Source organism: Microcaecilia unicolor, chromosome 9 (genome assembly GCF_901765095.1).
Source record: "Microcaecilia unicolor chromosome 9, aMicUni1.1, whole genome shotgun sequence".
NCBI lineage: Eukaryota > Metazoa > Chordata > Amphibia > Gymnophiona > Siphonopidae > Microcaecilia > Microcaecilia unicolor.
This window is the reverse complement of record NC_044039.1, coordinates 22,338,407-22,350,839: the sequence shown is the minus strand read 5'-3', so window position 1 is coordinate 22,350,839 and position 12,433 is coordinate 22,338,407. Positions and strand designations below refer to the sequence as shown.

The following is a 12,433-nucleotide window of genomic DNA, read 5'->3' as shown; positions in this document are numbered from 1 at the left end:
GGGCTTTATAGTGCAGAGTTCCCCAAACCTGGCCTTTTGATAAAAAATCCTTCCATTTTGGCCAGTCAAGTAAGAATGTAACATCATTTCTGCCGTTTTGTTTAGTGCAAAACCATTTTAGTGTATGACATTCAAGTGTACAGCGCTGCATATGTCTAGTAGCGCTATAGAAATGATAAGTAGTAGTAGCAGTTACCACATGCTAAATGAAATAAAAACAGCATGAAACAAAATGAAAAGAACAAAACTAACAATTTTTCTTTTTGCCAGGTTATCAATAGAAATCAAACAAAATAAATCATGGAAAAGAAAATAAGATGATACCTTTTTTATTGGACATAACTTAATACATTTCTTGATTAGCTTTCGAAGGTTGCCCTTCTTTGTCAGATCGGAAATATGCAAATGTGCTAGCTGACAGTGTATATAAGTGAAAACATTCAAGCATTACTATGACAGTCTGACAGGGTGGGAGGATGGGGGTGGGTCGGAGGTATGCATGGGGACATCAAAGTATATCATTGATATTCTAACAGGATGGGTGTGGATAGGTGAGGGGTGGGGTGATCAACAGAGACATACAGCTTTATGGTTTATCATGGGTTAGGAACCCCAGATCCTTGTTAGAATATCAATGATATGCTTTGATGTCCCCATGCATACCTCCTACCCACCCCCATCCTCCCACCCTGTCAGACTGTCATAGTAATGCTTGAATGTTTTCACTTATATACACTGTCAGCTAGCACATTTGCATATTTCCGATCTGACGAAGAAGGGCAACCTTCGAAAGCTAATCAAGAAATGTATTAAGTTATGTCCAATAAAAAAGGTATCATCTTATTTTCTTTTCCATGTTTTATTGTTTGATTTCTATTGATAACCTTAAGAGTGGACTAACACGGCTACCACACTCCTCTTTTTGCCAGCACATCCCTAATCCAAAATAAATATGAATGAGTGTTAGCATATGCTGTATTTCAGAAATATTGTGATTTATCTCATACGATCAATGGGAAGAGTCCTGAATACCTTCCTGTGTTTATCTCCTTTCAAATGAACAGGTTTTATGTAGAACCAATGCAGCATAAGTATTGCCACACTGGGACAGACCAAAGGTCCATCAAGCCCAGCATCCTGTTTCCAACAGTGGCCAATACAGATCGCAAATACCTGACAAGATCCTGAAAAAGTTCAATACATTTTATGCTGCTTAACCCTGAAATAAGCCCACATCTATCATTTACTTCAATTTTCCCCCCAAAGCTATTGCTGTCAGAATTTCCATTGACTCCCTGATATATCCTGAAAATTTGGTAGGGAATAGTACACCAACAAGTGATAGAGGGTGCATGTGTGTTTCCTCCTAAGACCCTCCGGTGGTCATCTGGTCAGTTCGGGCACCTTTTTGAGGCTAGGTCGTAAGAAAAAATGGACCAAGTAAAGTCGGCCAAGTGCTTGTCAGAGACGCCCTTTTTTCCATTATTGGTCGAGGACGCCCATGTGTTAGGCACGCCCCAGTCCCGCCTTCGCTACCCCTCTGTGAACTTTGGTCGTCCCCACGACAGAAAGCAGTTGAGGAGATCCAAAATCGGCTTTCGATTATGCCGATTTGGGCGACCCTGGGAGAAGGATGCCCATTTCCCGATTTGTGACGAAAGATGGGCGCCCTTCTCTTTCGAAAATAAGCCTGATAGTGGCCCTGACTTAAAATTAGCAAAGACCACTGCTCTAAGAAGTTGTTTTCCTTTTAGAAAACAGGATACAAATGAGAGCTGTAGAGCAAGATTTATCAAGCCATTTCAGGAGTAACCCCTAGCCAGTCTGGTTTTTGGCCTATTCACAATGAAATGGAAGCAATGCATGTAAACCAATCTCATGAATATTTACTGTAACTGGCTAGGGCACACTCTAGGGCCAGCATGAGAAACAGATACAGCAAACCTTCTACCAAAGAAAAGTTTTGTAACTACAACTGTGAGGCAACGTTACTGAGTGGAACAATGCACATACTTTCAGAAGAGCTTCTCATCTTTCCCCCTAAACCAACCTCTCCTCCTCCGGCCCATTCCCTATTTCTGTGGATAACACTCTCATCCTTCCTGTCTCATCAGCTCGTAACCTTGGGGTCATCTTCGACTCCTCCCTCTCCTTCTGTGCACATATTCAGCAGACTGCTAAAACCTGTTGTTTCTTTCTCTATAATATCAGCAAAATTCGCCCTTTCCACCAGAACCCTCATCCAAACTCTCATCACCTCTCGCTTAGACTATTGCAACTTGCTTCTCACAGGTCTCCCACTTAGCCATCTCTCTCCTCTTCAATCTGTTCAAAATTCTGCTGCACAACTAATATTCCGCCAGTGTCGTTACACTCATATTAGCCCTCTCCTTAAGTCACGCCACTGGCTTCCCATCCATTCCCACATACAGTTCAAACTCCTCTTATTGGCCTATAAGTGCATTAACTCTGCAGCTCCTCAGTACCTCTCCACTCTCATCTCTCCCTACATTCCTCCCAGGGAACTCCGTTCACTGGGTAAATCTCTCTTATCTGCACTCTTCTCCTCCACCGCTAACTCCAGACTCTGTTCCTTTTATCTTGCTGCACCATATGCCTGGAATAGACTTCCTGAGCCACAGTAGCGTAGCAAGGGCGGAGCGGTGGGGGCGGTCCGCCTCGGGTGCATGCCGCTGGGGGGGGGGGGTGCTGGCTCCGCTGGTTCCCTGCTCCCTCTGCCCAGGAACAGGTTACTTCCTGTTCCGGGACAGAGGGAGCAGGGAACCAGTGGAACCGACACCTCTCCAGCAGCTTGCACACGGCAGCCAAGAATGCACTCGGGGGGGGGGGGGGGGGCCTTGGGTGATGCGCCGGGGGGGGGGGTTGATGCGCCGTGGGGGTTATCATGCTGCACCTGGGGGGGGGGGGTATGCAGCAGCGAACCGCCCCGGGTGGCAGCCACCCTCGCTACGCCACTGCTGAGCCGGTACGCCAAGCTCCATCTCTGGCTGTCTTCAAATCTAAGCTAAAAGCCCACCTTTTTGATGCTGCTTTTAACTCCTAACCCTTATTCACTTGTTCAGTACCCTTATTTTATCATCCTCACTTTAATATTCCCTTATCTCTTGTTTGTCCTGTTTGTCTGTCCTAATTAGATTGTAAGCTCTGTCGGGCAGGGACTGTCTCTTCATGTTCAAGTGTACAGCACTGCTTACGTCTAGTAGCGCTATAAAAATGATAAGTAGTAGTAGTCTTTGGGATTCCGGAATCTTGCTACTCTTTGTCCTTATGCCTTATTTGTCCTGTTTGTCTGTCCTAATTAGATTGTAAGCTCTGTCGAGCAGAGACTGTCTCTTCATGTTCAAGTGTACAGCGCTGCGTACGTCTAGTAGCACATTAGAAATGATAAGTAGTAGCAGTAATAGTCTTTGGGATTCCAGAATCTTTGCTATTCTTTGGGATTCCGGAATCTTGATACTCTTTGTCCTTATCCCTTATTTGTCCTGATTAGTTAGTAAGTTCTGTCGAGCAGGGACTGTCTCTTCATGTTCAAGTGTACAGCGCTGCGTACGTCTAGTAGCGCATTAGAAATGATAAGTAGTAGCAGTAATAGTCTTTGGGATTCCAGAATCTTTGCTATTCTTTGGGATTCCGGAATCTTGATACTCTTTGTCCTTATCCCTTATTTGTCCTGATTAGTTAGTAAATTCTGTCGAGCAGGGACTGTCTCTTCATGTTCAAGTGTACAGCGCTGTACGTCTAGTAGCGCTATAGAAATGTTAAGTAGTAGTAGTAGAAGTGTGTGTGGGGGAGGGGGGAGGGAAATTCTATATTTAGGTGCCTATTCTACAAAAGAAAGTAGGCAACTATTTTTCTTTATAGAATACTAGCATTACAGGTTAGATATGCGGCTAGTGTCGAGCAGAGTTCTATGGTCTGTGCCCTGAAAATGGCAAGGACAAATCAAGACCAAGTATACATAAATAGTATTGTAAAACACCATATGATATGAGTTTATCTTGTTGGGCAGACTGGATGAACCGTACGGATCTTTATCTGCCATCATCTACTACATGTACCTGTAAAATACATGCTACATAAGATATGGGCATATTTACAGAATAACAGGTAGAATTTTGCTATTTTTTCCCTTCTACTCATTCCCGTCTCATTTATTATTATAATTTATTGCATTTGTATCCCACATTTTCCCACCTTTTTGCAGGCTCAATGTGGCTTACAATATATCATGAATAATGGAGATATGTAAGAAATAAACATTTAGTATTATAGAAGGATCTTGAGTAACATGATAATATTAAAGCATGATATTAATATAACAAGCAGATAGTAAAGACAATTCTGGGTATGTGTGAAGGAGTTCATATTTGTTGGTCTTTGTGGTATGTCTTGTCAAAGAGATGGGTCTTCAGTAGTTTGCAGAAGTTGGTTAGTTCGTGGATCGATTTTAAGTTACGCGGTAGTGCGTTCCAAAAATGTGTGCTCACATAGGAAAAGGTTGACGCGTGCATTAGTTTGTATTTAGTTGGGGAAATGAAGGTTGAGGAATGTGCGGGACGATGTCTTAGCATTCCTCATTGGTAAGTCTATCAGGCCTGACACGTAGGCTGGGGCATCTCCATGAATGATTTTGTGGACCAAGGTACGTATTTTGAACATGATGCGTTCTTTAAGAGGGAGCCAATGCAGCTTTTCTCGTAGGGGTTTAGCACTCTCATATTTTGTTTTCCCGAATATGAGTCTAGCTGCTGTGTTCAGCTAACTCAATGGCTTCTGAACATTGTCCATCCCGCAAGTAGCATTTAATAAGGCATTTTCTTGGCTAAGATGCTTTTCTATCTAAACTGTAGAACTGGGGAGATCCTGCGGAGAAAACCGGACATAGTAGAAGATCAAGAAAAGAAAAACGTTCTCACCCAGCATATACCAACGAACAAGCAGCCTCATAAGTATTTGGTTCAGTGCAAGTAGACCAGAGCTACTTCTGGGGGAGAACGATAGTGTCCAACCAAAAAGAATCAAACACAGGTCTCACATCCATTTACACTTCTTCTTCTCATCAAATATGTTTTTGACATATTGTAACTGCTTTGAAGCTTCAGCCAGACTCTGTTCTTTCATGGCATTACTTAAGATCTGTGAAAAGAAAAACAAATCGAAACACTTAGTATTTTTTTGGAATTGTACGTTTTTTGTAAACTATTGACAAGAATGTAATTCATATAAATGCCATTGTTTAGAAAAGCTGTCATTCATTCAGGCAGCTCTAAAACTCTGCCAACCAGGGGCGTAGCCAGACCTCATGGTGGGAGGGGGCCAGAGCCTGAGGTTGGGGGCACATTTTGAGTGCCGCCCCCTCACCGCCACGCCTCGCCTCGCCTCTTTGCCGCTTCCCCTCACAAACAAATACCTTTGCTTGCGGGGGTCCCCAACCCCCGCCAGCCGAAGCCTTCTTCAGAGCCGGTCTCCGGCGCAGCCGCGTTCACTGCCCTGCTCTTCTTTCTTCTTGCTCCTCCTGTACATGCTGACGCTCCTTCTCAGTTTCACGTAAAGGAACGTCAGCATGCACAGGAGGAGCAAAAAGAAAGAAGAGCAGGGCATCGAACGTGGCCCTGCCAGGCAAACCAGGGCCCCAGACAAAATTTGCGGGGCCCAGGCCCCTGTGCCCCCCCCCCCCCCATAGCTACGCCCTTGCTGCCAACCATGTTACAGGACATATACAAGTTGTGTGAGGGTTGCCTGAACAAGGGCTCTCTGACTGAAAAACTGTGGGGTTCTTTTAAATAGGCTCACTGGCGTTTTAAAAACAGTAAAGGCGCCAATGTATTTCTATGGACATCTTTAGCGTTTAGCCTGTGCCTATTTTTAGCACATGCTAAAAACGCTAGCACGCCTACATAAAAGACCCCTTGTGTATCTTAAGAACTTTTCTACCATGCTCTGAAGCTCTGGAGAAAGGTCATTACATGGCTATGCATATTGTGTAGTGGGACAGAGAACCTTCTAGGCCTGAATGACACCAGCCAGGAAAAAGGGTTTTAAGTGCTATAGTATTTATATATAAATGTACCTTTATTAGTAAAGAAAGGGAGAACTGCAGCTAGTCCAGGGGTGAGACTGACCACCTTACTCCCCTTCCAAACCTCACCAGATAAAGGGAAACACCTGGAGCTGTTGAGTCAGCATGGAATCCATAAGACTCCCTGGCAGGTGGAAAGTCTTGCTTTAGGGCTCCTAGGATTATGGACGCACTCCTATGATCTTCAAATAACGACAGCCCCAGATTGTGTTGTTTGAAAATTGGTTCACCTTAGCCTGGAAGCGTCCATTAAAAACAAAAAATAAATTGCTGGTCCAACCTTCTTCCCCCACCCCTGGACCACCATTCCTCAGCATATCTTTAGAAAAGCCCCCCTGACACCTACTAGGATATTCCTGGTGGCCAGTGAGGGGCTGAAGCGATCCTCAGTTGCCCATACCCTGGCAACTGTACTTTCAAAAATGGTGTCACTTTCCTCCTAGTGACGGTCTTGTGGTAGTACAGCCTGACCCCTAACAGACCACCAAGAACATGAAAATAGGACTACCCGTTCCAAAGCAGGAGGAGGACCTACATAGGCTGTACAATAAGTAAATATCTCTTGTATGTAATAGACAGCCTATGAGGTCTCATGATTAAGCTGAGTTGATATATTATGAAAATACCCCAAAATAGAAATTTAGAGCAGAAGCATGCAGTGTCCCTTACACACTCTATGAAGGGCATTTTCGATATGTTGCCTAAATCCGATTTTGGATGTTTAGCTGAGAACATCCACAGGTCAAGCGGCGAACATAGCGATTTTCGAACCATAAAAACATCCATCTTTTTGTTTCAAAAACGGCCATTTCCTGGATGTTTTATGCTTAGTGGGATTTTCTTTTATTTATTTATTTATTACATTTGTATCCCGCACATTCCCACTAAAAGCAGGCTCAGTGTGGCTTACATAGTAATACGTAACACAGAATTTTTTTTTTATTTGTACACTGCGTTTTCCCACTCATGGCAGGCTCAATACGGCTTAAGTACTTATTTGTACCTGGGGCAATGGAGGGTTAAGTGACTTGCCCAGAGTCACAAGGAGCTGCCTGTGCCTGCAGTAGGAATTGAACCCAGTTCCCCAGGACCAAAGTCCACCACTCTAACCACTAGGCCACTCCTCCACACAATTTTGTTATGTAAAGTAGGAAATTAAGTATAACATAGTAATATGATGGATGGGTAGGTAGAGACAAGTGATAGAGAGGAAGGTAAGGTGGGAGATAGAGTCTGGGTCAATATCGTTTTCTCATCGGTATATGTAAGGTAGATGGGTTCAAAAGATTAATCTGGGTCTTTTGGGTAGGCTTGCTTGAATAATAGGGTTTTTAGTGTTTTCCTGAATGGTAGGTGGTCATGGATTGCTCGGATAGGTCTAGGGAGAGCGTTTTATGACCATTATCTAAAAAAACAAAAAATGTCTAAGGGAAAAATGCACAAAGCAAGCCATTGGAATGTATGGGGCCAGCATTCTTAGTAAACTGGCCACACAGACATCCCAGCAGAGCAGTGGGGCACCCTAGGGAGCACTGCAGTGGACTTCACCTAAAAGCTCCCAGGGACACATCTCACTGTTACCCCCTTATATTGTATGGTGAGCCCTCCAAAACACACCAAAAACTTACTGTACCCAACTGAACATCACTACAATAGCCCTTATGGCTGCAGGTGTCACCTACAGTATATGTGGATATAGTAGGGTTCTGGAGGACTCACTAAGTGTAATAGAGTGGGTCTGGGTTCCCTTTTCTACAGTGCACTGCACTGACCACTAGGCTACTCCAGGGACCTGCTTGCTGCTCTAATAGGCCTGGACATAACATCTGAAGCTGTCATAGAGGCTGGTATGTACTGTTTTTCTTTCACAAGTTTGGGGGTGGGAGGGGTGTGTATGGGGTGGGGGGGGTGGTCATGCCTTAAATCCCTCCAGTGGTCATTTAGGGCACTTTTTATGACTTAGTTGTGATTGAAACAGGTCTAGACCAAAATGTCTAACTTTTAGCTCTGGACATTTTTGTTCTGTTCCATTATGGCAGAAAAACGTCCAAGTTTTGGGAACCGGAACTGAATAGCCGGGTATGTGGAGCCAGCTGGCACTTAATCAATTAGGTGAAGATATTCAGCCTTAACCGATTAAGTCAAACTGGCCAAAGATAGGACTGTATTTTGCGTGGGCAGTTAAATCACTTTGAATACTGACTCCATATTAAGAGGAGTAAATCTGATTGAAAAATGGACATTATGGGGTCCTTTCATTAAGCTGCAGCAAAAGGTAGCCCTAGCATGCCCTTACACAGGTCCCCCCCCCCCCCCCCACACACACACACAATAAAGCCATTTTTACTGCAGCAATAAAATGGCTAATCTTCCATTTTTCATAATAATGGCCACGCACTAATGTTGTCATTAGCATGCAGCCATTAATAAAAATTACCACGTGAAGACTTACATCTATTTTATAAGCGAGAAAGGCTCACGTAATCAGTTAGTGCGTGGTAATGTGTACACGCTTACTGATTAGTGCAGGAATGCTCACTCTCTGCCCCCCCGAAACATGCTCTTAACAAAAAATGTAAAAATATTTTTTTACCATGCTGATTTCAAACTTACTGCAGGACATCTGAGTGTGTCCCATGTTAAGTCATTTTAATCTGGGGTAAACACACGCTAGAGTTTACTACAGCTTAGTAAAAGGTTCTATAAATTGCTACCTAGCAATGAATTATCCCTGTGATGGCTGAATCCAAAGGAGGGATCTCCGGCATAGCCGCAGAGAGGGGGAGACAGGGGGGACAAAATTCCCCAGGCCTCCAAGGGGGGCCCGGCGCCGCAGTCTCACCCGTCCTCCATCGTCGACTGTCTGCCACCGGGCCATGCCCCCTGCATTGAAATCACAGCACCTCTCATCTCCATGTGAAAGCGCTGCAGGCAGCAAGGCAGCTGATCGCCTCCCTTCGGCCCTCCTTCCCTCCTTGTGTCCCGCCCTCGCGGAATTTACTTCAGATGAGGGCGAGGCACAGGGAGGGAAGGAGGCCCGAAGGGAGGCGATCTGCTGCCTTGCTGCCTGCAGCGCTTTCACACGGAGGTGAGAGGTGCTGTGATTTCAATGCAGGGGGCCTGGCGGCGGACGGAGGGGGGGCGGCGGCGACCTCAGGGGAGGGTGGCAGGGGCAGGGCGCCGGGCCCAGCCCAGTCTCTCGGCGGCCCTGTATATGAGATTAAGGGCCAGGGCACTGTCACCTAGTAAATGTCGGTTCTGAGAAGAAAACAAAACAGGGCAGTGGGAAGCTGTCTCCATATCACTCCCTTTCTATCCTTCATTTCCACCATGGTGATATTTATTAATTGTGTCCTTACTTCATCATAATATTTTGAAATGTATTTGTAGAGTTCCAGCAAGGCCATGTCCTCTTTAAATTCATTTTCATGTTTCTGAAACACAGAAAAGCATCGGTGAAGTAACTCGCCTGAATGATTTATAATACTCTAAAAAGGCAAGAAAACATCGCTTATTTTAAAGAGCAATACCTTGGATTCCTGAGTCAAGAATTCTACTAGTTCTGAGGAGGACAGTGATGGAAGATCCCCGATTGCCTTGTAGTACGTTTTCACCTCCTCCTTGTAAAGTGGAATGTCTTTGGCATACAAAAGTTTATTTGTTGGTGCTTCCTAAAGAAAAATATGAATTCACAATCAGTTTGAAGGATGTCCTTAGATGTCACAGCAACATTAAACAAAACGTCCCTGGTAGTCTTGTGTACCACTCTCCCAGTGGCGTTCCTAGGTCGACTGCCACCCGGGCCGGATCGCCGCTGTGCACTCCCCCCCCCCCCCGGGTGCAGCGGCGTCCATCCCCCCAGGGTGCAGCATGACACACCCCCCCCGGCGCAATGACAACCCCCTCCCCGGCTCATCAAGGCCCCCCCCCCACGGCGCATTCTTGGCTGCTGGAGGGTGCAGAGAGCAACCGCGTGCCTGTCGGCTCCACTGGCTCCCTCTGCCCGGAACAGGAAGTAACCTGTTCTGGGGCAGAGGTAGCAGGGAACCAGCGGAGCCGACAGGCGCGCGGCTGCCCTCTGCACCCCTCCAGCAGCGTGCACCCGGGGCGGACCGCCCCCACCGCCCCGCCCTTGCTATGCCACTGCACTCTCCCCTTCCTGAACCTCACGGATCTGCCTCATTCACTGCTGCCTCTGGCACAGCCGTAATTCAAAATGGCAGTGCCTAAACCCTAGCAATGTATTCCAATGCACCACTAGGGGTCACTCTACCAATTAAGGTAAAAAGCATTGCATCATTTGGTGGGCTACCCTTGCTAGTGTGTCAGGATGCCTCGCTAGGGGGTCAGTGTACCAAAATAAGGCAAATATTTCCATATTTGGTAATGTGACCCCCCTAGCAGTGTGTTTCAACACACTGCAAGGGTTCAGGTGCCACCATGTTGAATGAAGATGGCACTTGAGGCAGGAGAGAGTGGGTATCGTTGCTGCCTTCTCACTTTTTGAGGTGGGTGGAGCAGGTCTGGGAGTTTCTGGAGGGGAGAGGAGTACACTAGACTATCAGGGATGATTTTTTTTATGTTGGGGGAGGGGGAGGCTGCTAGGCTATTAGGGTTTTTTTTGTCAGGGCAGGGAGTCAGGTTTAGGGGGGATGGGAGGGAGCCACTAGACTATCAGGGATTTTTATTAACTCAAAGGAGGAAGGGTCATGTTGGGGAGCCCCTAGACTACCAGAGATTTTTGTTCTTTTTTTTTTTTTTTGGGGGGGGGGGGGGGGTTGGGTTGGATCAGGTTGGGCTACTAGACTGGCAGGGCATCTTCTATGCTGCCTTAGGCCTAGCAGTACATTTCTGACATTGAGTTCACATTGCGTTCTATTTAAAAAAAAACTCTCATTGTGGTGATTTAAATAGTGCCTTTATTGCACGAGTAAATTTCTGCTCTGAACCCCTTTCTGCATTGTGTACCTTGTAACATGCGTATACATTCCTTGTTAACCATGCATTTCTGCCCACAATAGCATCATTCCATATCAGCCCCTCTGTGCTCCTCTGACTTCTCTGAACAGAAGAGGGTTCCCCACTTCCTGCTCCTCTTTATCTTTCTTAGCTGGACCTCCTCAAGAGGAGGAAGGATGTGGCTCCTCCAAAAGCTTATAGATTAATCTATAATCTTATAGAGTATCTGAATGCACTTCCGACTGGCACCTCTTTTCTAGAGAAGGGGCCAGAATTTTCTGTCTGCAACAGCAATGATAAAGCATTTTGGCAGCCGCTACGCAACATTTTTGAAACAGGACTACAATTAAGGACACCAACTGATCTTCGAGACATTACGTTAAAGGAGAGAATTACAGCTCAGCAGGTAAAAGTTTCTGAAAGGAAGAACACTCCTTTGATAACCTTACAATCCAGGTTGTTGAAGGGGACTTACAGTTTACAGAAGAAAATAAAAGACTGCAAATTGAGCTGATCGTACACATCTGCTAACAGAGAAGATGAAGCTACAAAGTAGTAAATTTAAAACGAATTGGAGAAAATGTTTCTTCACTCAACATGTAATTAAACTCTGGAATTCGTTGCAAGAGAATGTGGTAAAGGTGGTTAGCTTAGCAGGGTTTAAAAAAGGTTTGAACGGCTTCCTAAAGGAAAAGTCCATAGACCATTATTAAAATGGACTTAGGGGAAATCCACTGCTTATTTATTTATTTATGACATTTATAAGTTTGAGTTCAGTGTGGCTTACAATACACAGTACTGGATACATAACAAAGAATAATGCATAAGAAAGTAATTTGTTGTAAGAATCCAATTTTACAATACAGTATCATAAACATACTGGAATAGCTATGGATGTTTAACATTTAGAAAATCTATTATTATTATTTCTGGAATAAGCAGCATAAAATGTACTTATGTACTTGGGATTCTAAATGGAATCTTGCTACTCTTTGGGGTTCTTCATGGAATGTTGCTACACTTCGAAATTCTGCATGGAACCTTGCTATTCTTTAGAATTTTAGAATCTTGCTACTCTTTGAGGTTCTTCATGGAATCTTGTTATTCTTTAGAATTCTAGAATCTTGCTACTCTTTGGGGTTCTACATGGAACGTTGCTACTATTTGGGTTTCTGCCAGGTATTTGTGACCTGGATTGGCCACCGTTGGAAATAGGATGCTGGGCTTGATGGACCTTTGGTCTGTCCTAGTATGGCAATACTTATGTACTTATATAGGGCATGGAATGGGTGGAGACTGTACCTTACAGTTAGGATGGAGGTAGTTACTGCACATTAACTGTTAACACAGCAGATAATGCAAAGAGTTAATTCC

At 44.8% G+C, this 12,433-nt stretch overlaps 1 protein-coding gene across 1 annotated transcript in view; it reads right to left on the bottom strand.

Moving 5' to 3' along the window:
* Nucleotides 1–4,705: 4,705 nt before the first annotated feature.
* The window catches only part of PLXNC1 (plexin C1), a gene marked incomplete in the record, with an annotated part of 120,265 nt that continues 112,537 nt past the window's right edge, over nt 4,706–12,433 (bottom strand). The window contains 3 exon segments of the mRNA XM_030214674.1: nt 4,706–5,157; nt 9,460–9,534; nt 9,631–9,771. Of these exon segments, the coding sequence (XP_030070534.1) occupies nt 5,053–5,157; nt 9,460–9,534; nt 9,631–9,771 (321 nt within the window).